This window comes from Eubalaena glacialis, chromosome 1 (assembly GCF_028564815.1).
Source record: "Eubalaena glacialis isolate mEubGla1 chromosome 1, mEubGla1.1.hap2.+ XY, whole genome shotgun sequence".
NCBI classification, from domain to species: Eukaryota; Metazoa; Chordata; class Mammalia; order Artiodactyla; family Balaenidae; genus Eubalaena; species Eubalaena glacialis.
In genome coordinates this window covers 61,673,997-61,695,727 of record NC_083716.1, presented here as the reverse complement: position 1 = coordinate 61,695,727, position 21,731 = coordinate 61,673,997, and the positions used below count along the sequence as shown (strand labels likewise).

The 21,731-nt window shown below is 40.7% G+C and overlaps 2 protein-coding genes across 10 annotated transcripts in view; both read right to left on the bottom strand.

Annotated features, from left to right (window-relative positions):
• PPP3CB (protein phosphatase 3 catalytic subunit beta) overlaps nt 1–5,982 on the bottom strand; it is a 47,165-nt gene extending 41,183 nt beyond the window's left edge. For all 5 annotated transcript variants that reach the window (XM_061180681.1, XM_061180709.1, XM_061180691.1 and 2 more), the window contains exon 1: nt 5,791–5,982. In XM_061180681.1, the coding sequence (XP_061036664.1) occupies nt 5,791–5,875 (85 nt within the window). In that variant the 5' untranslated portion in view covers nt 5,876–5,982. The remainder of the gene's footprint in view (nt 1–5,790) is intronic.
• Nucleotides 5,983–8,015: 2,033 nt separating this feature from the next.
• USP54 (ubiquitin specific peptidase 54) overlaps nt 8,016–21,731 on the bottom strand; it is a 149,762-nt gene continuing 136,046 nt past the window's right edge. For all 5 annotated transcript variants that reach the window (XM_061180646.1, XM_061180628.1, XM_061180661.1 and 2 more), the window contains 4 exons: nt 15,994–16,112; nt 15,239–15,379; nt 11,352–11,538; nt 8,016–9,295 (listed from right to left, as the gene is read on the bottom strand). In XM_061180646.1, coding sequence (XP_061036629.1) covers nt 8,736–9,295; nt 11,352–11,538; nt 15,239–15,379; nt 15,994–16,112 — 1,007 coding nt within the window. In that variant the 3' untranslated portion in view covers nt 8,016–8,735. The remainder of the gene's footprint in view (nt 9,296–11,351; nt 11,539–15,238; nt 15,380–15,993; nt 16,113–21,731) is intronic.

Below are 21,731 nucleotides of genomic sequence, written 5' to 3'. Positions count from 1 at the left end.
GTCTTATATCAACACAGTGACAATGCTCTTCTGACTAAAAGAGTCATCAAAACTGTCCTCTTCACCAAGAACGGTATAACCCATTCAGATGCCACGGGTAGAAGCACGCTCTAAAGAAAGATTCAGCAGATCCTACAACACTGTCTTCAAAATTTCCAGGTATCCCTTGGATTCCTTTTAATTTGTGGTGGTTCTTTGAACACAATAACCTTCCCTCAAAAACTGGTTCCCCTTCCTGGCTTATTTTTGTTATGGTATCATCATTCTCTGTTACTCTGACTTAAAATTTTGGTGTCATTGTTCTCTTTCTGGACTCCAAGTCCTACTGATTCTTCAAATTCTCTCTTTTTTTTTTTTTAACACCTCCATTGCTGCAATGTTAGTTCAAGTTCTTATTACTTTGTGTACGAGAAAACTCTAACTAAAATCTCTACTTTTCCTCCCCTTTTTTGTACAAAGCATAGGTAGATAAATCTACCCAAAAATTTGGGGTGGTTTCTTAAGGACTAAAGAATAAAGGGAACAAAAGCCTGAAACTTATTTTCAAAGTCTTTCTTAACCATTCCCAGTATCTTCCATGTCACTCCAATCTCTTCTGCCAATGCTCAATCACTAAAGCAAAATTAGTCTGATTACTGTTTTCTCAAAAAGGTTTGCTCTTCCACCTGTTTCATTCCCACACCCAGTCACTGATCCAATATATCTACTTTCTAATATTACTCAGAATTTGTGTCATATCTGGTTTTTCTCTTTCTCTTAATTCATGCTGTGGTCATTCTGCACTTGGACTACTCCATTAATCTTCTGACATCCTGATTTAAGCCTCTCCCATTTTAATATTTCATTCTACACAATATCACGTTAGCTTTCAAAAACCAAAATACTGGGTCATTCCTTTACTTTAAAACCTTCAATAATAATAATGGTGATGGCTACCATTAGTTGAGTACTTACCATGTGTCAGGCCAGGCACTGTGGTACAAATTTTACATGAATTGTCTCTATTAATCCTTCAAAAATCCCATATTATTAACTCTATTTTGCAGATGAGAAAATTGAGGGTTGGTGATATTAAGTATCTTGTCCTCAGTGAAAAGGTTAAAGTAGAACTAGGTTCAAACCCAGGCAGTCTGACTCCAGAGGCTTAATCATCCAGTGTTCTTAATCATCCAGAGGCTATACTGCTTAGCTTAAGTTTCAGATCCTCAACTTGGTGTACAAAAAATCCTTTCCAACTTCATCTCCTGCTTGCCAAGAACTTTACACAATACTGTCACACATTTCAAGCTTTTTTCAAACTCCATGCCTTTCTGCTGCTGTTTTCTCTACCAGAAAATATCTTCTCTATCCCAGCCCTACCTTATATCTGGAGAAATTCTACTCATCCTTTAAGGCTCCCCTCAAAACATAATCCTTTCAGTAAAGTTTCCCTCCAATTAAGACAGTTAATTCCTTTTTTACAGCTCCAACAGCACTTTGTACCTAATTCATTATATTATTTATTTGCAATAATGTCTCCCCCACCAGACTGCCTCCAAGAGAATCTATCTTACTTAATTCAATTCTGTATCCCTAATGCCTAGTATTATGTCTGGTACAAAGCACATACTCGATAAATGTTGCACAAATAAATGGTCCCAATCTTTTGCTTATTTGAATCTTACCCATCCTTCAAGGCCTCTTTCCTCCTATACAAACCCTTGCTACACCACTCCAGTCCAGAGTGATCACTACCTCCTTTGAACTCAGCTTGCTGGGTCTACCACTTATCTGGGAATTATTAATCACACCCAGCCTTATGACATAAATGATTAACTTTTCATGAGTACTTATTTCCCCAAGGACCAAGACTGTATTTTATCTTTCACACTTCTGTTGTTTCCCTACAGTTTTTAGCTATACAGCAGGCATTAAATAAATATTTGCTATTTGATTACTTTGAATTTCCAAAATAAATTTTACATACCATACAAGGATGCCAATTAGCTTTAGCTTATTTCATCTCTGTGTATAAATAAACATTTTTATAATGAAATGAAGTCATATGATTGGCACTGAAACACACCTCATCTAATAAATCAAAATTCTTTCAACAAACTTTTCCTTATAACTCTTGCCAATTCATTCAATAGTTCCGAACCTAAAGCTTTTGCCTCACTACTGAGCAGCTGTATTTCCTCCTTGGCATTTTCCTTCTAAGATGACTTGTTGCCAGTGTTCTCTTTCCTTCTCACGCACGCGCTCTCCCTCTCTCTCTCTCTCTCTCACACACACACACACACACAATATTCTCTGTTCCTCTGCTTTCTCTAGGACACATGGCACTGAAGATTTATTTTAGTATGCTAAACAGTTTAACGAAGGTGGAAAGAAAAAGAAAAATCATTTTCAAGAGTTATTTTTTTTAGATAGGTAAGTCCACAAAATAGCTTTTGTAAACAAAAATTAAAATTCAAGTTGCTTTAAAATATAATGAAATAGAAACAGTAAAAAACACTGAAGTAGCTATGTGACCCCAAGACCTATGTGGGTCATCTAAAAATCTGTAATGAAAATAAGCAATCCTAACAAAGCTAAGGTACTGGAAAACACGTTAGCCTCAGATTTATAAGCAGGGCAGCTGGCAAGAGAACCTAAATGAATCATAAGGCTGCCCATCAGATATATAATAGCCAAAAAACTAACAACGCACACTCTTTAGCATTTTGGTTCAATCTGAAAGTCTGATAATTTAAGAGATAAGGATAATATAACCTATGAAATAAAGAAAACATGTTGAATGCAAAAGAGAGTCACATTGTGGGTGCTAAAATGAACATATACACAATATAGACAATGCATTCTAAGCGATAAAGGTGAATTTTTGTATCAGAAGTAATAGATTTAATAATCTCAAGGGATAATCTAGTTTTACAAATCTGGGACCTCATCTATACAGCAAAAAGTACATTTTAAAAGTATCTGGAAAGAAAAGGAAGTACCTGAACAATTCAGGTCAAGCAAATTTCCAGGCGAGGAGGGAGAGCAATATACATAAATTCAGGGTTTTATACTTAAATTACACACACCAATTTTGCTGATGTGGCAATAAGGCATTCACGCCAATACAATTAGCTGTTTTTCCTAGTTTGTTTCTACTTTCTTATTTTCAACTTCCTATCTTAGCTAAAGATAGAAAAATGCTTAACAGAAGATTGTCAAGAGGGCATACTATCTCACCTAAACCACTTGGGCTACACCAACTTTCAAACAGAATCTGACCAGAGCCAGCAGCTGGAGCAGGCTCAGAACTGAACTGCTTTAACTAACCAGGAAACCTAATCACCCATAATCAGGGATATGGAATTACCACTAATAATTTCAGTGAATAGATAATTTATACATTAATCACCTATAGTATTCCAAGATCTCAAACTTCACATGATGTGAATTTCAGGCATTTGATATTAAACACAGAAAGACCTATTTCCCCTTCAAAACCTATGTGACCATAAAATATAGGCCTCCTGACTAGAAGTATAAGAGTATAAAATTTAGAGACAACAAGGAAAAGTTTCAGGGAGTAAAAGACTACCTGTATTCAACGTCAATGATGGTCTCCATAACATTACTACTATGAAATGGTACTGATGCAAAACTAGCACATACTGGACTTAAAAGAAAACTGGATTTTTAACAAGTTAAACCTAAGTTGAACTAGCACTGTGGTCATATATCTTCAGGAAACTGGTGTTCTTTGTCATCAAATGCAACATTAGAGTACAATTATTGACTGAGAAAGACAAGAAAAGCTTGAAGATGAAATCTAAAAGGAGATTTCTGTACGAAAGGTAAGTTTCCCAGTAACTTCCAAGGAAGCCAGAGACTCCATGAGCAGCGCAAACGTCTGCTGCACACTATATCTAAAGCATGTGATCCATATCAGTCATTCCAACTACCTAACAAATTCCATGAAAAAATGAAAGTTGTCTTGAAGAATATACTACGAAGCACATGAGATCTTATATCCATGCGCTCTACTAAACTATAATTTTCTATACCAACAAACTCCTATTTACCTAAATCAAATGACTTTTATTTCATACCAATAAACTGCAAACATGACTGTGTCTTGCATTCAAAACTCACCCCTAAGGAATATGCCTTATGTCTGGAATCTTATTTTTACTGTATTAAAGCAGTACAAGGGAAATATTACCACATATATGACAAGAAACAAGAAGATTCACAAGCATAAGGAGAGCATAAACTCACTGTTCAGCAATGTGACTGGTTGTCCCATCTAACAGTAGGGTGAAAAGTACCCAGGGAAATTAACAGACAGCACAAATATACTGTCAGCAAATTAACAGGCAGCCCATGTCTCCTATTCCCAACCCCACAGAACTTCAGGATTTCACGATAGGATGAATGCCTGAACTACCAATCTTTTTTCTTTCTCTTTTTTAAAAGATTTCTCAGGACAAGGATTCCATAAACTCTTTTTTAAGTTCATTCCAATAACTGGCCTGAACAGATATACTATTAAGTTTTTAAAATTATCTACATAGCCTAGATACAAATTAGTGTTATTATTAAAGGAGACTCGAATTGACAAATTAAAATTAAAAAAACACAAAGGAAAAGTTTTTCTTGTTTTTAAATATTTTAATGGAAACATGTCTAGTCAGATTTCCAAAACTGGGCTAACAGTGTTTACATTGTGCCAGCATACTTAAGAAGCTGAATGAAATAAATAAAACAAATAAAAGAAGTATCTATCTTTCAAAAGTAAATGTGATACAATAAGGAAACCTTTATTCTAAAATGATTTCAATTTATTGACCAAGCTACAGGATAAAGAAAAATCATTTCAAATTGTGCTTTTCACCTCCGCAGCAGTGCTTGAAGTTGATGGGCTCTCCCAGAGAGCATGGAAATCTTAAGCAACTCTCAATTAGCCCTCAATTTCTCTATTTTAAATTAATCTGCTGACCTGTGGTCGTTAAACAACCATAAATTCTGCACTAGCTGAGAAATATTTAATTTTTTCTTCTAGGGGGAGTGTGTGGGTGTCTGCCTGCAAAGGAGGGCTAACCCCTCTTGGCCTTTGACCAAAGAGTGTTGACGGTTTTCTACGTAAATGCTTCCTATCCCTGAAGCTTTTTTCTCTTTTATGCTGTCTTTTTTCCATCTATTCTGCACTTAAAGCCGGGGCCCCCAAATTCTGGCTCGTCCCTTCACCCCTGTCCGATCCCATACAGTTCCCCCAATTTCCGCACGGGGTGACACCTGAGGGCCGAGCACGAACCCCTGCGGCTGGCGCTAACTAGGCGCGAATAGGGCAGACGGCTGTCACTGGGGAGCAGACGTGGGCCAAAGCCGAGGTGATTTCTGACTGCTCATCGCCCGGCCCCGCGTGGCTGAAGGTCTCCGAGCCCCTCGGTCCGCCCCGGCAAGCCAGGCGTGCAGCTGTCGCGGTGCAGGAAGCTAATCGCGGCCTCTGGGCCGCTTTTGACAGACCGGGCAGGAAAAGAAAGGGGCTCACTGAGACTAGTAGCCTCACCCCTTCGGATAGGAGACTCCGAGAGCGAAACCCCCGCCACGGCCTGAAGGCAAGCGAGAGACCTCGGAGCCGCCGCCACCGACTCAGCCCAGCCCAGCAGGGGCCCGCCCAGGGGCCACTCCCCAAGGGAGGCAGCCAGTCATTCGCCCGCCCTTCCGGGCCCGCTCCGGAGGGGATGGTCTCCCGCCCGCCCTCACACAGCTACCTCCTCAGGCCAGGCCCTCAGGGCTTCGTCCACCTCTCACCTTTGACGACTCGGTCAGCCCCGGGAGGAGGCGGCGGGGGCGGGGGTGGGGGCGGTGCAGCCCGGGCCGGCTCCGGGGCGGCCATGCTGGGCCCGGGGCTCGGCTAGGCGCTGGGCCGGGCGGGGTTGGGGGCGGGGGCGGCGGCTACCAGAGCCAAGCGGCGGCGCCGCCGGGGAACATGGCGGACCCTCTTTCCCTACAGAGGGGCTAAGACCGGCATGCACCGCGCGTGCGGGGGCGGGGGCGGAGCAGGCTCTAGGGACTTGAGCAAAATTACTAAGGCTAGGAGAGAAACGGGACGAGCCAAGGGATCAGGTGAAAATTCTGGGCAGGCAGAAACAAAAGAGAGTGAGAAGAGATGGCTGTCTGCATCTAGTTGCTGCGGTGAATGAGTGCTAGGGAACACGACACTGGCTTTTATGGAGCTCCCAGTAAGATGGGGAGACTTGATCAAACCTAAGAATCTCCTACTAACAGAGAAAAAATATATAACAATTTGACTACCAAATCCGGGTACTTTGGTTGGTAACTGACAGGAGAAATAGAGGAAGCATTCTAGATTCTAGAGCAAAGCAACAGTTCAGAATGGAGTCTGAGAGAGAATCTGACTGACCCTTGTGTTTAGAGCCTGGAACTGTCAAGAGTCTGGAGGCACAGAGTAACAATGCAGGTAGAGCAGACTAGGCTCCAAGGGTTAAGAATCAAAACAGGTAAGAGGAAAGGAAGGGATGACACCAAGAGATGTTCAAAGAGTACAGAATTCACCTGAAAAGGACACAGCCTCCCTCTTGATTCATTCAGAAAAACAGAGATTCCGAAGGCAGAGGAGTAAGTAGGGAATTGGAAATTAGTTCCTCATAAGAAATACCTCACAGGGTATTTCTCTGCATATACAGAAATGTGGGCCCAGGTTTTCTATCGTAACTTTATAGAGACGGACATTCATGGGGAACAGAGTAGTGGGACAAGAACTGACTGTTCGGGACTTCCCTGGTGGCACAATGGTTAAGAATCTGCCTGCCAATGCAGGGGACATGGGTTCGAGCCTTGGTCCGGGAAGACCCCACGTGCTGTGGAGCAACTAAGCCCGTGCGCCGCAACTACTGAGCCTGCGCTCTAGAGCCCGCGTGCCGCAACTACTGAAGCCCACGCACCTAGAGCCTGTGCTCCACAACAAGAGAAGCCACCGCAATGAGAAGCCCGCGCACCACAACGAAGAGTAGCCCCCCGCTCGCCGCAACTAGAGTAAGCCCGTGCGCAGCAACGAAGACCCAGTGCAGCCAAAAATAAATAAATTAATTAAAAAAAAAAAAAGAACTGACTGTTCAATCAATAATTATTAGAAGAAGAGTGTGTGTATGACACCAGGAGAGGTACTGGATCATGAACAGAGACCAGCATATCCACTAAGATCTATATATCTTGATGGCATAGGATTCAAGTAGCATAGGGTGAGAAATGCCTGCCCATCCTCCTGCTCAATACTACATGTGCTCAGAATCTGTTCATAATAGATGGTGATAATTAGATAAGCAGTTGTTCAAAGGTCTCAAAGAGCACCTTTCTACCTCTTCATTTCGTCAATCTCAGTGATTGTGAGAGCTGGGGTAAAAGAGAAGAGAAATGCCCAGTGGGTATTCTTTGCAAAGGGAACTCACAGAATAGTTTTTAGAGGGAGGTGAATTTGGGAGTGAGGCAGGGGTGAAAATGGATCTTTCTGGCATGGAAGTGCAATAATTCCACAGGGGAAGGGGAGGGGCAGCCATGGGAAGAGAGCAAGGAAAGGATACGAGGCACATCACAAACTTGTATAGGGAGAGCACCAAGAGTACCTAGACCAGGAGTGAGTTTGTAAGAGGAGTTTGAATCCCCAGAAAATCTCCCTGACGAGGGAAGGAGAAGGTGTGTAATGTGTTGAGTGCCTCTTGGCAGGAAAGGGATAGAAAATATACTAGTGGCAATAATAACAAGGAAAGTCACTCCATATTAGGACCCATTGACTCCTACCTTGAATATATACCCTTCAACTATCCTTCAATTCCTCTTTAGCTCCTCACTTTCACTCAGTCAAAAGCCATATACAGAGCCCCAGGCCACTGGGAATTGGTATTTCTTGCTTCTCCAGGCTTCCCCACCCCAATACAAAAGAGCAAGAGCATACAAAAAGGATTAAATAGACAATTAAGTGACAAGGAATTAAATAGAACTATCTTATAGATTTATTAATGAAAAATACTTTACAAAAACAGTATGTTTGGCCCTAAAATAGTTCAGCTGACTCTCAGGGTTTACAATGGCGACTGAGCGAGTGGCAGTAATGGCTCTGCTGCTGAGGACAGGAGGGTATGTTAGTGTGCCTGACTCCATCTGTTCAGAAGAGCAATTGTTATGTTGGCAGCCTCGCATTCTAGGCCAAAAGTCTGAGGGCAGAGGGACAGTCTGGGCAGGTGGGTTAGCCTGAATGATGTGGTCAAGACCAAGACTACAGGGCTACATGTCCCTCCAAGGATGGGGGATTGGGAAGACAGAAGGTCAGGTAATAGGGACAGGTGGATAAAACAAACAAGTTGGTAATATAATAGGGAACAGAATACGAGGGCTCAGGTGGAGGTGGGGGCATAGAGTATTCAGGAATAAAATGGTGACCCTAAGATCCTAAGGAATGGCTAGTGTCCAGAGTAATATGGATTCATCTTTGAGGTGGGTCAAATAAAGCCCTAAACAGCAGCTGCTTCCTTTTGCTAGGTGAATGGAAATTGGAATTTCAAATATTCCCTCTCAAAGAGCCAGGTCTCTTTAGCAGTTCCTGGCACCCCTAGGAGAAGGTGCCAACTCTATGTTGAGATGAGACTAGCACAGCCCCAGCACGGATTCAGGGTACCAACTCTGCTGCAGTACAGTTTAACGGAGAAAGCTGTGGCTCCAGGAGAGGAAAGGGGTGACCTTTACCACCTGCTGTGCTGCAGGGCTCTAGCCCTGATCTGCTCTCTTCCAGGGGCATCTGCTAGAACAAACAGAAACTCCTCTCTCCCTGTCCTCCTGTGCCCAGATTGCAGGGTATAACTGCTTTGCCTCCAGTCATCATCTGGGGGCATATCTACCCTTCGAGGACCAGGGGCTCGAAACCCTGGAACAGGACCTGAATTCCAAGCTGACCTCAGGGGTACACGAAGACTGCTTGACAGTAGGGACACAGGGTAAACAATGGGAGGGTGGGAGGGTGAATGGAAAAGATCCTCCCAGGGCTGTGCATGAGGAACCTGAAGGCCCTGGTGACTCTCTGGTAGTGTGGCAGTGTGGGTTAGCTGAGGCTTGCACCCTGGAGTAGTCAGGAATCTGGTGCCAATATGCTGGTTGGTCTCTGACCATGCTCCCCGGGAGGCGTCTGTTCTGGAACGATGGGGGAGACTCCGGTAGTTCAAAGTCCTTCCTGTGTGCTTGACCGCTTCGGAAGTTTCACCCCTGTCACACATAGCCAGAAACTGCTGGACACTCCTCGAAGTTCCTGGGAAGAGAAAAGAAACCCAACGATTGAGCATCTTCAGTAAAACCATTCTCCTTTCCAGAGGACCATTTCTGGCTGTTCCTTCCAACTCCCCACCTCTCCAAGAACATACACATAAGGGAAAGAAGGAACCTAGCTTTGCTTTTAATCTCATTTTTTAAAATTCTTAATAAACATTAAAATCAAGTCTCTTACCTCCAACCTGTGCAAATGAAACAGTCTCCTGGAGGTTGCCATACTTCTATCTCACTGCACTATAATCCTTCCTCCAAAAGACAGACAGACAGACACACACACACACACACACACACACACAGAGTCACACACAAATGGCTCTCTAATATTGCAAATGTATGTTCTCACTGTGACAACTTTACTCCTTAGAGCCACCACTCCAAAGCATCGCTCAGTTTTTCTTATCATGGTACCTTCACTGAAATTAAGCTGTGTCTGCTTACATTCTTGCTCATTCTCCAAGATCTCTGCTTTTGTTTGCACCACTCCCACATACATAATGCGGAATGCCTTTTCTATTCATTGATTCCCCTTTACTTAAAAGAAACAAAATAACTAATTTTCCAAAAATCACTTCTAAACAATATTTTTCATTCTTTATTTTAAAATTCCATCAACACCTGTACTATACTTACACATACGTATATCTGACTATTGAAACTCTGAGCTCTTTGAGAGCAGAGAGCTGCCTTCTTTCTCCCCTGTATTCACTGTAGCATTTGGTGCAGAACAAGTTGCAACAAATGCTGCCTGACTAATCAGATGCCCCTAATAACTGTCAAAGGAGGCTGGCTAGCTGGCTGTTCCACTGAGTAATATGAAGTCCATTTATCCAGAAGGCCTGCATATCCAAAGCTCCCTAAAATTTGGACACAAATATCAACAATACTACTCTATCTTCTGTTCTAAGAATGACAACCATCCCTTGCCCTGGGGATTTACATATCCACAGACAGGTTTCTCAGCCTCGGCACTACTGATATGTTGGGCTGACAATTCTTTGTTTTGGGGGTGGGATGGAGTGTGCAAGGAAACTGCTTGTGCATTGCTGGATGTTTAGCAGCATCCCTGGCCCCTCTACCCACAAGATGCCAGTAGCACCTCCCCTTTCCTGTTGAGAATCACTGCCTTAAACTGTAGATTCGGCCCATAAGGAGGAAAAGGAACAAATCTAGCTGTGGAGGGTCAAAGAAAGCCAAAAGGATACTGTCCACCTTCCCCAGGATTGTCTGGGTCTCTATACATGGCATGGATATTCCAAGGATCTTTCCAAGTCTCCCATTCACTCCTCGTCCTCCTAGATCAGGGGTCCCCAACCCCTGAGCCATGGTCCGCTATCGGTCCATGGCCTGTTACGAACCAGGCCACACAGCAGGAGGTGAGCAGCAGGAGAGCAAGCGAAGCTTCATCAGTATTTACAGCCACTCCCCATCACTCGCATTACCGCTGGAGCTCTGCCTCCTGTCAGCATTATGGCGAGTTGTATAATTATTTCATTATATATTACAATGTAATAGTAATTCAAGTAAAATGCACAATAAATGTAATGCACTTGAATCATCCCCAAACCATCCCCCCCACCCCTCCCATCTGTGGAAAAATTGTCTTCCACAAAACTGGTCCCTGGTGCCAAAAAGGTTGGGGACCGCTGTCCTAGACCATCGCTCAACTGAGACTCGGGATAGAAGGAGAGAAAACTAGCTGATAGAGATGACACTTCCTGTTTTGGGGGATCCTAAAGACTGGGTATTAACTCCCCTTGGTCACTTAAAAGCATATCCTGTCATGACTGAAGCAATTCATTTTCATGGGTAGTTAGATTCTGGGAGCTCTGGTCTAGACCATGTTGCCCAAGAAATGATTCAATAATAATTCATCTAGATCAATGCTTCATCTTTAAAGCAGTAATTCATATCCCTTTACAACCCCACCTGTGACCCCTCTTCCCCCACCCCCCAACAGGTGTGCTGATTTGATTCTTCCAAGTCCCTGGAAATGTACCACATTCCAGCACATAATAGTAGATTGGGGGGAGAGTTACCTGGGGGTCTATGGGGCTCCCCTGCCACGCTGGGCATCAAGACATCTGGGGACAGGAACTGTGGTTGGGATGGGTAGAGTTGGGGACCAAGGAGAAACACAGGAGGGTCATGGATGACAGGGAGGGAAGAGGAGCTGGAACAACGGTGCCCGGTTTCCAAAGGCTTTTTCCTCACGTTTGATGAATCCTTATAATGAGACAAGACAAAAAAACATAGAGATGAGGATTAACACACAGCAGGATATGGTTGGGTAAACAGTGAGGAAAGCAGGGGGAGATGGAAGGAACCAGAGTACAAGCATTCCTTAATCTAGAGAGGGACCCAATTTACTTGTCACTCTCCCTATCAGCCCCTCTAGGAAACATCCTGACCACTATGAACTGGAGACACCAAACTACAGATTCTCTTCCCTTAATCTATCTTCCTCATAACCCTCACCTTCCCAAACCTAACATCAAGGTCTTTAGCAAACTCCTTAACGCTAATAGTAGAATTAGAGAGATTGTGATAGAAATTTAAAAACAGAGAAGAGGGGAATTCCCGGGCGGTCTAGGACTATGCGCTTTCACTGCCAAGGGCGCGGGTTCAATCCCTGGTCAGGGAACGAAGATCCCACAAGCTGCGCAGCATGGCCAAAAAAAAAAAAAGTAACAAGAGCCTCTAAAAAAATACATAATTAAAAATTTAAAAATTAAGAAATTAAAAATAGAGAAGAAATGAGAGAAATTCAGAAAGCCTGAGAGATTGAAAAAGAAAATTCTACACTCTCTCTAAATATTGGGAACTAATATATATCTCACTACATGTACAATCAAAAACTCTCTATTCCATCTTTCCCATTACTGCTACACTCCACAGTCTCCACTTTGGTGCTGCCTGTCAAGTTTGTACCCATTGATGCTTATGACCTGCTCTATACTCCATTCAACATTTGCTTCTGTGGCAAAATCTCAGAAATATCCCCTTTAACATATGAAACACTAATATGTCCAAAATTGAACCAACATTCTTCCAAACTCCTCCTCCTGGTACCATATTCTCTTGTCACCTAGACTCAAATGTTGACACTGACCTTGATTTTGCACTTTTCATCCACAATTCCATTAATTGCCTATGCCATGTAATGTCATTTCTACCTATATAGGTTTTATATTTAAACTCAATTGGACCACTGCAGCAGCCTCCAATTTAGTCTTCCTATCTCCAGCCCACTACCTCCTTAGTGTGGCCTGCAAGTTCCTATGTGATATGGCAACGCTGATCTTTCTCACTTTATCTCCTACCATTCCTGTGCCTTTTACACTCTAACCTTCTTAACGTTCCTCAAACACACCAAGCTCATTCCACCTCAGGGCCTTTACACTCTGCGTTTCTGTTACTGGGAATGTTCTTCCCGTGGCTTACACCTTCATGTCACTGAGGTCTCTGATCAAATGTTACTTTCTTAGAGCTGATTTCCCTCACTACTCTATCAAAAATAGCCCTGAGAATAACCACTATTACCTCTTTACTCCTTATCCTCTTCCTTTGTTTTATTCTTCTTTATCACATTGTCTGGGGTTTACTTGTTTATTGTCTTTCTCTCCTAGTAGAATACATTTCTTTTCACTCCAGTATCCCCAGCACCTTGAACAGCTCCTGGAACATTACAGGCACTTAATAAATAATATATTAAATAAAATAATCTATATGCCAGTATATCTTATTTCCTTTACTAGATTGTAAGATATTTTGTGTTGTTCCATCAGTGTGTGCTCATAGCACCTAACAACAGCATGGCACATGGTAGGCATTTACCATATAGCATAAGGACCAGGTGCTAGTCCTCTCGGCATGTGACACAGCCATAGAAGAAAGAGACACCACTCTTCACTGGTTTCCCTTCTATCTCTCTGGTCTCTTTTACCAAGTCTCCTTTTGGGGTCTTCAGAAGAACCACCTTAAATCTGATACTCTTCAGGGATATGTCCTGGTTCCTCTCCTCTTTTTGTAACACTCTTTTCCTCTTTTTAGTGGCTATGATTCTTGAATCTCAATTTCAAGTTTATATGTCTCACAACCAAAGGCCTACCAGATACCTATCTCCACTCAAGCTTAATATATCCAAAATTGCAGATATCTCTCCCCCCAAATATATTCCTGCTTCTCCTCCCTCAAATATTATCATTGTCAACCCACAATTCCTAGATATTATCCTTGATTCTCCTTTCCCCATATCCAGGCAAGTAGGTACCAAACACATTAATTTTTACGTCCTAATTGGCTCTCCAGTATGTCCACTTCTATCCTCCCAAACTCCTTACTGTGGTTCATGATATGACCCTTGTTTATAGTCTTTCCAGTCTCACTTGTCAATACTCTCTATCCTTTCCTCACCAGACTCTAATCATGCCATACCAATGAGCTTCTTTTAACTCAGTTAATGTCTGCTTCAGGTGCCTTTATCTGCTACATTCTTTTTACTTCCTGCAGGAAGACTTCCCTGATTCTTCAAGCCTGGTTTAGATGTCCCCTCTATTATGCTTCCATAGCATTAAATCCTATCATATTATATTACAATTGTTTATTTATCTGTCTCCCCCAGTAGACTGTAAAGTCATGAGAGCAGGGACTGTATCTAGCTCACTCACCACCATTTCCCCAGCATCTGGCACAATACCTAGAACATAAGCTCAAAAAGCATTTGTTTAAAAGAATGAATCAGGACTTCCCTGGCGGTCCAGTGGTTAAGACTTCGCCTTCCAATGCAGGGGTTGCGGGTTCGATCCCTGGCAGGGAGCTAAGATCCCACATGCATCGCGACCAAAAAACCAAAACATAAAACGGAAGCAATTTTGTAACAAATTCAATAAAGACTTTAAAAAAATGGTCCAAATCAAAAAAAAAAAAAAAAAAAAAAAGAACGAATCAAGGAATAAATGAATGATACAGAAGTCAGGACAAAGGAAGCCAACTCTCCTAGGAAAATAACAATTCGCCATTAAAGATATATGAGAACAAATATTGGGAAGAAAAGACCACCTTTTCCAAAAAGAATGTTCAGAGCTCTTTAGAAACTTATGAGCAATAAACTGGAAAAAATGACTACCTCTAGGGAAAGAAGTTGGATCTGAAGAACTGGTAAAAGAGACAGTTTTCTTTTTGTACCTTTTTATTTTTATGTCACATATTTAAGACCTGTTTTTTAGTATTTATCAAACTGACCTGGTGAGCATGCTTCAATGTACTGGTGCTTTGTATCCTGACCCCTACTGTAATAAAAATTCAACTTGCCTTGGGCAAGTGTGTGAAATTCTCAAAAGGCACGTTTTAGAACCCCAACCACTGAAACTATTTGAGTTTGCTGATCTCTGCTGACTTGGGTGTCCCTGTCCCTTTCACATACAGATTACTGCATTAATCCCATATGAAAAGCCCCAAGGATGAGGATTTTAAATCATTTTCCTTCTCTTGCTAATGTACATGCTTCATTTCAGCTTGAAAGCACAATGGACCCCACTCAGTCATGTACTAGGATGGGGAAGAAAAGGCAAAAAAATACTCCATCTCATCCCTTCTCTTCTTCTTTTGATTAGTACAGTGGGTGCTGACCCAGTCAGCAGCAGTGGCTTCTCCGAGACTCCTCTTGAGGCTGCTAGTACTCTTCTCATCCTGGGGAAGCCTATAATACACCTTCCAGAACTGCTACAGAGAAGGGACATTCTTCTAGGCTCCAAGTAAATGCGTGTCAAGAAAATAATGACTATGTGTCCTCATTTTTGCTGAGTGCACATGGCTTTCCCCCAGATTACAACCTTCAGTTTCTCCTGCCCCTTCACCTGCAGTATATTTTTGCCTAGCAAGAGAAAGAGGATGCTCTGAATAGACAGACCCTGATTCTACTTACAAAACTGTGGGAAGAGACTGGGACCTCCTCCCTCTCTGAGACAACGGTGCCACTGAGACTGCGTGAGATGCGCCGAAAGTTCTCTGCACCATACTGATCATCCTCCCCACACTCCCTGCTGGGGCCTCGGCAAGATGCAGCCTTCGAACACACAGACACACACAGGCAGACACATAACACCAGACCTGTGGTTTTCCCACAGACCCTGTCCCGAGGGATATGGGAGAGAATAGGGTAAGACTCACTAGTAGATATCTGAATTAGATGTACTTAAAAGGTAGTGGCCATGTGGCAATCTCCTCTCACTCAAAAGAAGCCCAATCTGGGACTAAGTGAGAGAGTAGCATTGACATATATACACTACCAAATGTAAAATAGATAGCTAGTGGGAAGCAGCCGCATAGCGCAGGGAGATCAGCTCCGTGCTTTGTGATCACCTAGAGGGGTGGGATAGGGAGGGTGGGAGGGAGATGCAAGAGGGAGGGGATATGGGGATATATGTATATGTAGAGCTGATTCACTGTTATACAGCAGAAACTAACACAACATTGTAAAGCAATTATACTCCAATAAAGATGTTTAAAAAAAGAAAAAAAAAAAAAGGAGAAGAAGCCCAATCATAGACCTTCTTCTCTTCCAATAGCCCCACATTACCATGCTGCTGCTTTACCACCAACCCTACCACTCATATCTCTCCATAATTCTCTCCCAACACATCACCCCATGCCCAAAACTTTAGCACCTGAGGTGGCTACCTGAGAAGTAGACACTGTATTGGCTTCATGGAGACTGTGCTCCATTTCTGCTGCCGGGGTCTTTGAGAGATCAAGGCCAGGGGCTGAGCGCAACCTCCTCCCTACACCACCTGTAGAGCCTGAGGAGGAAAACATAAATACAAGTTGAAGCCATCTCTTCTCCTGGAGTCTAAACTCAGCCTGGCAGCACAAAACTCAGGAATTCTTGTTTCATTAAATAACAAATATGCATCTCTGAATCCACTGGAGGATGGGCTCCTGGAATGTAGAAACAGGAGTTTCAGACTATGGATAGCTTCCTATAAGGCCATAAGGATCTCAGAACACAGGCCTTGAAGAACCTTGTTGAGAAAGGGCTCTGTGGACAGATAGCTGAATAGTAAATATAATCAGCTTTGCTTCTGTCAGCCTTGGGCCCAAGACTTATAATACATACAGAGGAAATTATCTGATATAGTGATTCTCTAGAGCATCTGTGATGACAAAGGAACTATTATCTCCAGTCTGGTTAGGAATTGAAAATTATCATAGTAATCACATATTAAACCGCCTCATTCTACAAAGCAGGAAAATGAGTTCCAGGATCTGACAAATAGTAAGAAGTTTAACCAGGATTAAAACTCAAGTCTCTGCATTTACACTTCCAGTTATATACTATGAGCAGGAGCTCTTCAGCAACATTTTGTATGTGCAGTGCTCTTTTATTTCCCCCATTAGCTTCTCTCTTTTCTTCACTTAAATTCTAAACAAATTCTAAATGTTTATCTCCTCCTCAAAATCTTGCGAGACTATTAAGAGATGAGCTGCTCCAAGCTGGATATGTGACTCCCAAGGGGCTCGCCCCAATACAACTAACTAAGCCTTCCATTCTGAAAATGCACACATCCTTGACCTACATTTGATATATATGTCTATTGCCAATTCATGTCTTGATTTGATACTTTGATTCTAATATGTGTCCCTGGCTAAAGCATGATATTGCTGATACTAGGCTAGAAGGCCAGTTTTTTCAATATTTCCTTGTGCTTAAATGCAGTGGTTCCAATACTACCTCAGATTCATCTAGAACTTTAAAAAAATACAGCTGTGTTTACCTCTCCGCAGACCTACTGAATCAGAATCTTTCTGGTTGGAGCCTGGGAATATTTATTTTTAAAAGGTTTCCACAAAAAGTGTGGGAGAATATCCTCAAACATTGTTGGAGGAAATGTGAAATGTTATAGTTTTCCTAAAAAGCAATCTAGAGATAACCATTAAGACTGAAAATATATTTACCCTCTTAACCAATAGTTCTACTCCTGGGAATAAGAAGCAAAAATATCTGTTTATTGCGGCCTTGTTCGTAGTGGCCAAGAACTAGAAATAAAGTAATGCCCATCTATAGCAGAATGGCTAAATACATTACAGTATCCTCAATATCAAATATTGTCCAGCCACTAAAAAGAATGAATTGAGTTAAACTAGATGACTTAGAGGAATTTTCATCAAGTATTGTTGAGTTAAAGGAAAAAAATCTGTAATGTTATCCCCAAACAAAAAAACACTATATATGTAGATCTATATAGGATTATATGAACAGAGAAATACAGAAATATGCACATTAGATTACTGTCTGAGAAGGTGGTGGGGGATAAATGGTAGGGATTGATTTGAGGGAAGGAGAGAGAAACAAAAATTGTCTATAATAAAAACATCATGGGAACTTCCCTGGCTGTCTAGTTAAGAATCTGCCTTCCAATGAAGGGGACGTGGGTTCGATCTCTGGTCAGGGAACTAAGATCCCACATGCCATGGGGCAAGTAAGCCCATGCGCCGTAACTACTGAGCATGCAGGCCACAACTAGAGAGCCCATGTGCCACAACTACTGAGCCCACGTGCTCTGGAGCCTGCACGCTCTGGAACCTGTGCACCACAACTAGAGAGAAGCCCATCCAGCGCAACAAGGGGCACGTGTGCCACAACGGAAGATCCTGCATGCCACAACTAAGACCCGACACAGTCAAAAATAAAATTAAATAAATAAATAAATATAAAACAACAACAACAAAAATCATGTGTGCTATGATCCCATTTATATAAAATTATTCTGGGCTTTCCTGGTAGCGCAGTGGTTAAGAATCTGCCTGCCAATGCAGGAGACACAGGTTTGAGCCCTGGTCCAGGAAGATCCCACATGCCACAGAACAACTAAGCCCGTGCACCACAACTACTGAGCCTGTGCTGCTCTAGAGCCCGTGAGCCACAACTACTGAGCCCACGTGCCACAACTACTGAAGCCCATGTGCCTAGAGCCCATGCTCTGCAACAAGAGAAGTCACCGCAACAAAGAATAGCCCCTGCTCGCTGCAACTAGAGAAAGCCCGTGCACAGCAACGAAGACCCAATGCAGCCAAAAATAAATAAAAATAAAAATAAATAAATTTATTTAAAAAAAAAAATAATAAAATTCTTCTTCTTTTTTTTAAAAAACCCATTCTTCAGGTGACTATGATGGGCAGCCAGATTTAAGAATTACAGCTGTAATGGTTAGAATTTGGTGCTCCTCTAATCAAGTCAAGTGTGATTCCTACCTAGACAAGAAGGTAGCCATTGGAACCTCCTGAAGAGAGTAGACACTGATTCCTTTAAAGATACTTAAACAGAGGTGGAGGTGGCCTTCTGTAAGGAGTACTGTTGAGGGGACTTCTCGATTTGATAGAATTAAGGTGACATCTACTCACTGATCAATAGTAACAAGAAGAAAGACTACCAGACATTATGTACTTCTTGATATGATATAAGAAGTCTAAGTACTACCTATGAAATATTCTTATTTTTAAAAAGTAAACCTGATTTTAATCAAGAATCAAGCCTTCTAGCCCTAAGTACCAAGTTATAGAGAAAAAGAGGGCCTTAGGAGAACATGTTTTAAAAACAAAATGACAACAAAAAAAACTCTCCTAGAATATAATCTAAAACATGGAAGACAAATGACCAAATTTCTTCAACAAATAAATGGCAAGGGGAAAAAAGAGACAGGAATCTTACAGGCTTAAAAAAAGCCTTGAGACACATCAACAAAATGCAATGTGTGGATCTTGTTTGGATTCTGATTCGAAATAAACCAACTGTGAAAAGACATCTGTGGGACAATTGAAAAAAATTGAATACTGGCTAGTTACTGTATTATATTAAGAAATTATTGTTAATTTTTTAGGTATAATAATATTATAGTTCTGCCTTTTAAAAAAGAGTCTTTATTTCTTAGAGATACATTCCAAACTATTTATGGAGGAAATGATATAATGTCTGGGATTTGCTTTAAAATAATCCAGTGGGGAGGGAAAGTGGCGGGGGCGGGGGAGGGGTCGCTAAATCAAAATCAGCCATCTGTTGATAATTGGCCAAGATAATCACCGTGGAAGTTAGTGATAAGAACAAGGGGGTGATTATAACATTTACTCTTTACTTTAGAATATATTTGAAGTTTTCCATAACAAAAAGTTATTTTTTATTTTTAAGATGATGTGTGAGCAACTTCAAAATACTATGAAATTTAGAATATAGGTCAAGGGCAGTGTTCACATAACTCTTTAGGAACTATAGTCATGTCAAAACTAATCTGGTTGCAAAATACCACATTCTATGTGATTCTATTTATATGAAATGTCCAAAATAGGTAATCTATAGGCAGAAAATAGATTAGAGGTTTACTGGGGAGTGAATACTAATGGGTACAGGATTTCTTTTGGGGGTGATCTAAAAACACTTTAACTGACTGTGGTAATGGATGGACAACTCTGTCAATATCCTAAAAAACCACTGAATTGTACACTTTAAATAGGTGAATTGTCCAGTATATAAATTATATATCAATAAAGCTTTCTTTTTTTTAAAGCAATAAGTCATACAGAGAAAGACAAATACTATATGATCACACTTATATGTGGAATCTTTAAAAAAGCCAAACTCATAGAAACAGAGAATGGAATGGTAGTTGCCAGGAGCCAGGGGGTGGGAGGAATATGGAGATGATGATCAAAGGGTACACATTTCCAGTTATAAGATTAGTAAGTTCTGAAGATCTAATGTATAGCATGGTGACTATAGTTAACAATATTGTATTACTATATACCTGAAAGTTGCTAAGACAGTAAATCTTAAATGTTCTCACCACAAAAAAAAGAAAGAAAGATATTGTAATTAGGTATGGTGATGGCTGTGTTAACTAACTTTACTGTGGTAATCATTTTGCAATATATACATGTATCAAACCATCACACTGTAGACCTTAAACTTATACAATGTTATTTGTCAACTATATCAATAAAATTTGAGAAAAAAAGTAATTTAGTGCTTAATAAATGCTTTACAATAAGATAAAGGAAGACTCCCCTAAAGATATATTCTGTCATATATGGATCCTAATTGGCATTTTCCTTCATCGTCTACTTCTTGATTTATTCCACTGATCTCTTCTTTATTCTGCCACGTCAGTTCTGAAAGACTCAATTTAAAAAAGAGACTCTAACCAAAATAAAGCCTAGTTTGGTTTGACAAGTTATTTTGAGGACTGATTCATTAACTGGATTTTTAAAATTAGTTTTTGTTCACTATTAAGTAAAAATTAATGGTCGGTAGGTACGCTTTCATACTGTTTTCAGAAGTATAATCTTCCTGAGTTTGCCAGTATGTATCAAGAGATTGTTTAAAGTTTATAACCTTCAACTAGTTATTACCCTTCTAAAAGTTTATCCTAAGGAGTTTGTCAGAAATGTGGCCAAACTCTTAAGTATAAAGATATTCATCACAGTGCTGTATTATCAAAAAATTTTAAGTAACCTAAATATTCAACCACAGTAGAATGGTTGAATATATTATGGTGTATTCATATGCAGCATATTATAGTCATTAAAAGTAGTTTTTTCCAAAGGGAAAATGCTTATGGATATAATGTAAGAAATCATGGGACTAAACTATATACATATATTATAATCCAGCTTTTTGTAAAAGCAAAACAAATAAATATATAGTATATATGCATAAAAAACAAAACCAGAAGCAACATGGATGGACCTAGAGATTATTATATTAAGTGAAGTAAGTCACAGAAAGACAAATATAATATGATATCACTTATATGTGGAATCTAAAAAAATGACACAAATGAACTTATTTACAAAACAGAAATACTATAGACTCACAGACATAGAAAACAAACTTATGGTTACCAAAGGGGAAAGAGGGGGAGGGATAAAATGGGTGTTTGGGATTAACATATACACACTACTATATATAAAATAGATAAACAACAAGGACCTTCTGCATGGCACAGGGAACTATATTCAATATTTTGTAATAACCTATAATGGAAAAAATCTGAAAAAGAATATATATATATACATATATATATACGTGTGTGTATATATATATATATATACACACACGTATATATATATGTATATATATATATGAACTAAATCACTTTGCTGTACACCTGAAACTAACACAACTTTGTAAATCAACTATACTTCAATTTTTAAAAAACGCATGTCACTACACTATTGATACTATGTATAAAATAGATAACTAATGAGAACATACTGTATAGCACAGGGAATTCTACTTAGTGCACTGTGATGACCTGAATGGGAGGGAAGTCCGGAAGGGAGGGGATATATGTATATGTATGGCTGATTCATTTTGCTGTACCGTAGAAACTAATACAACACTGTAAAGCAACTATACTCCAATAAAA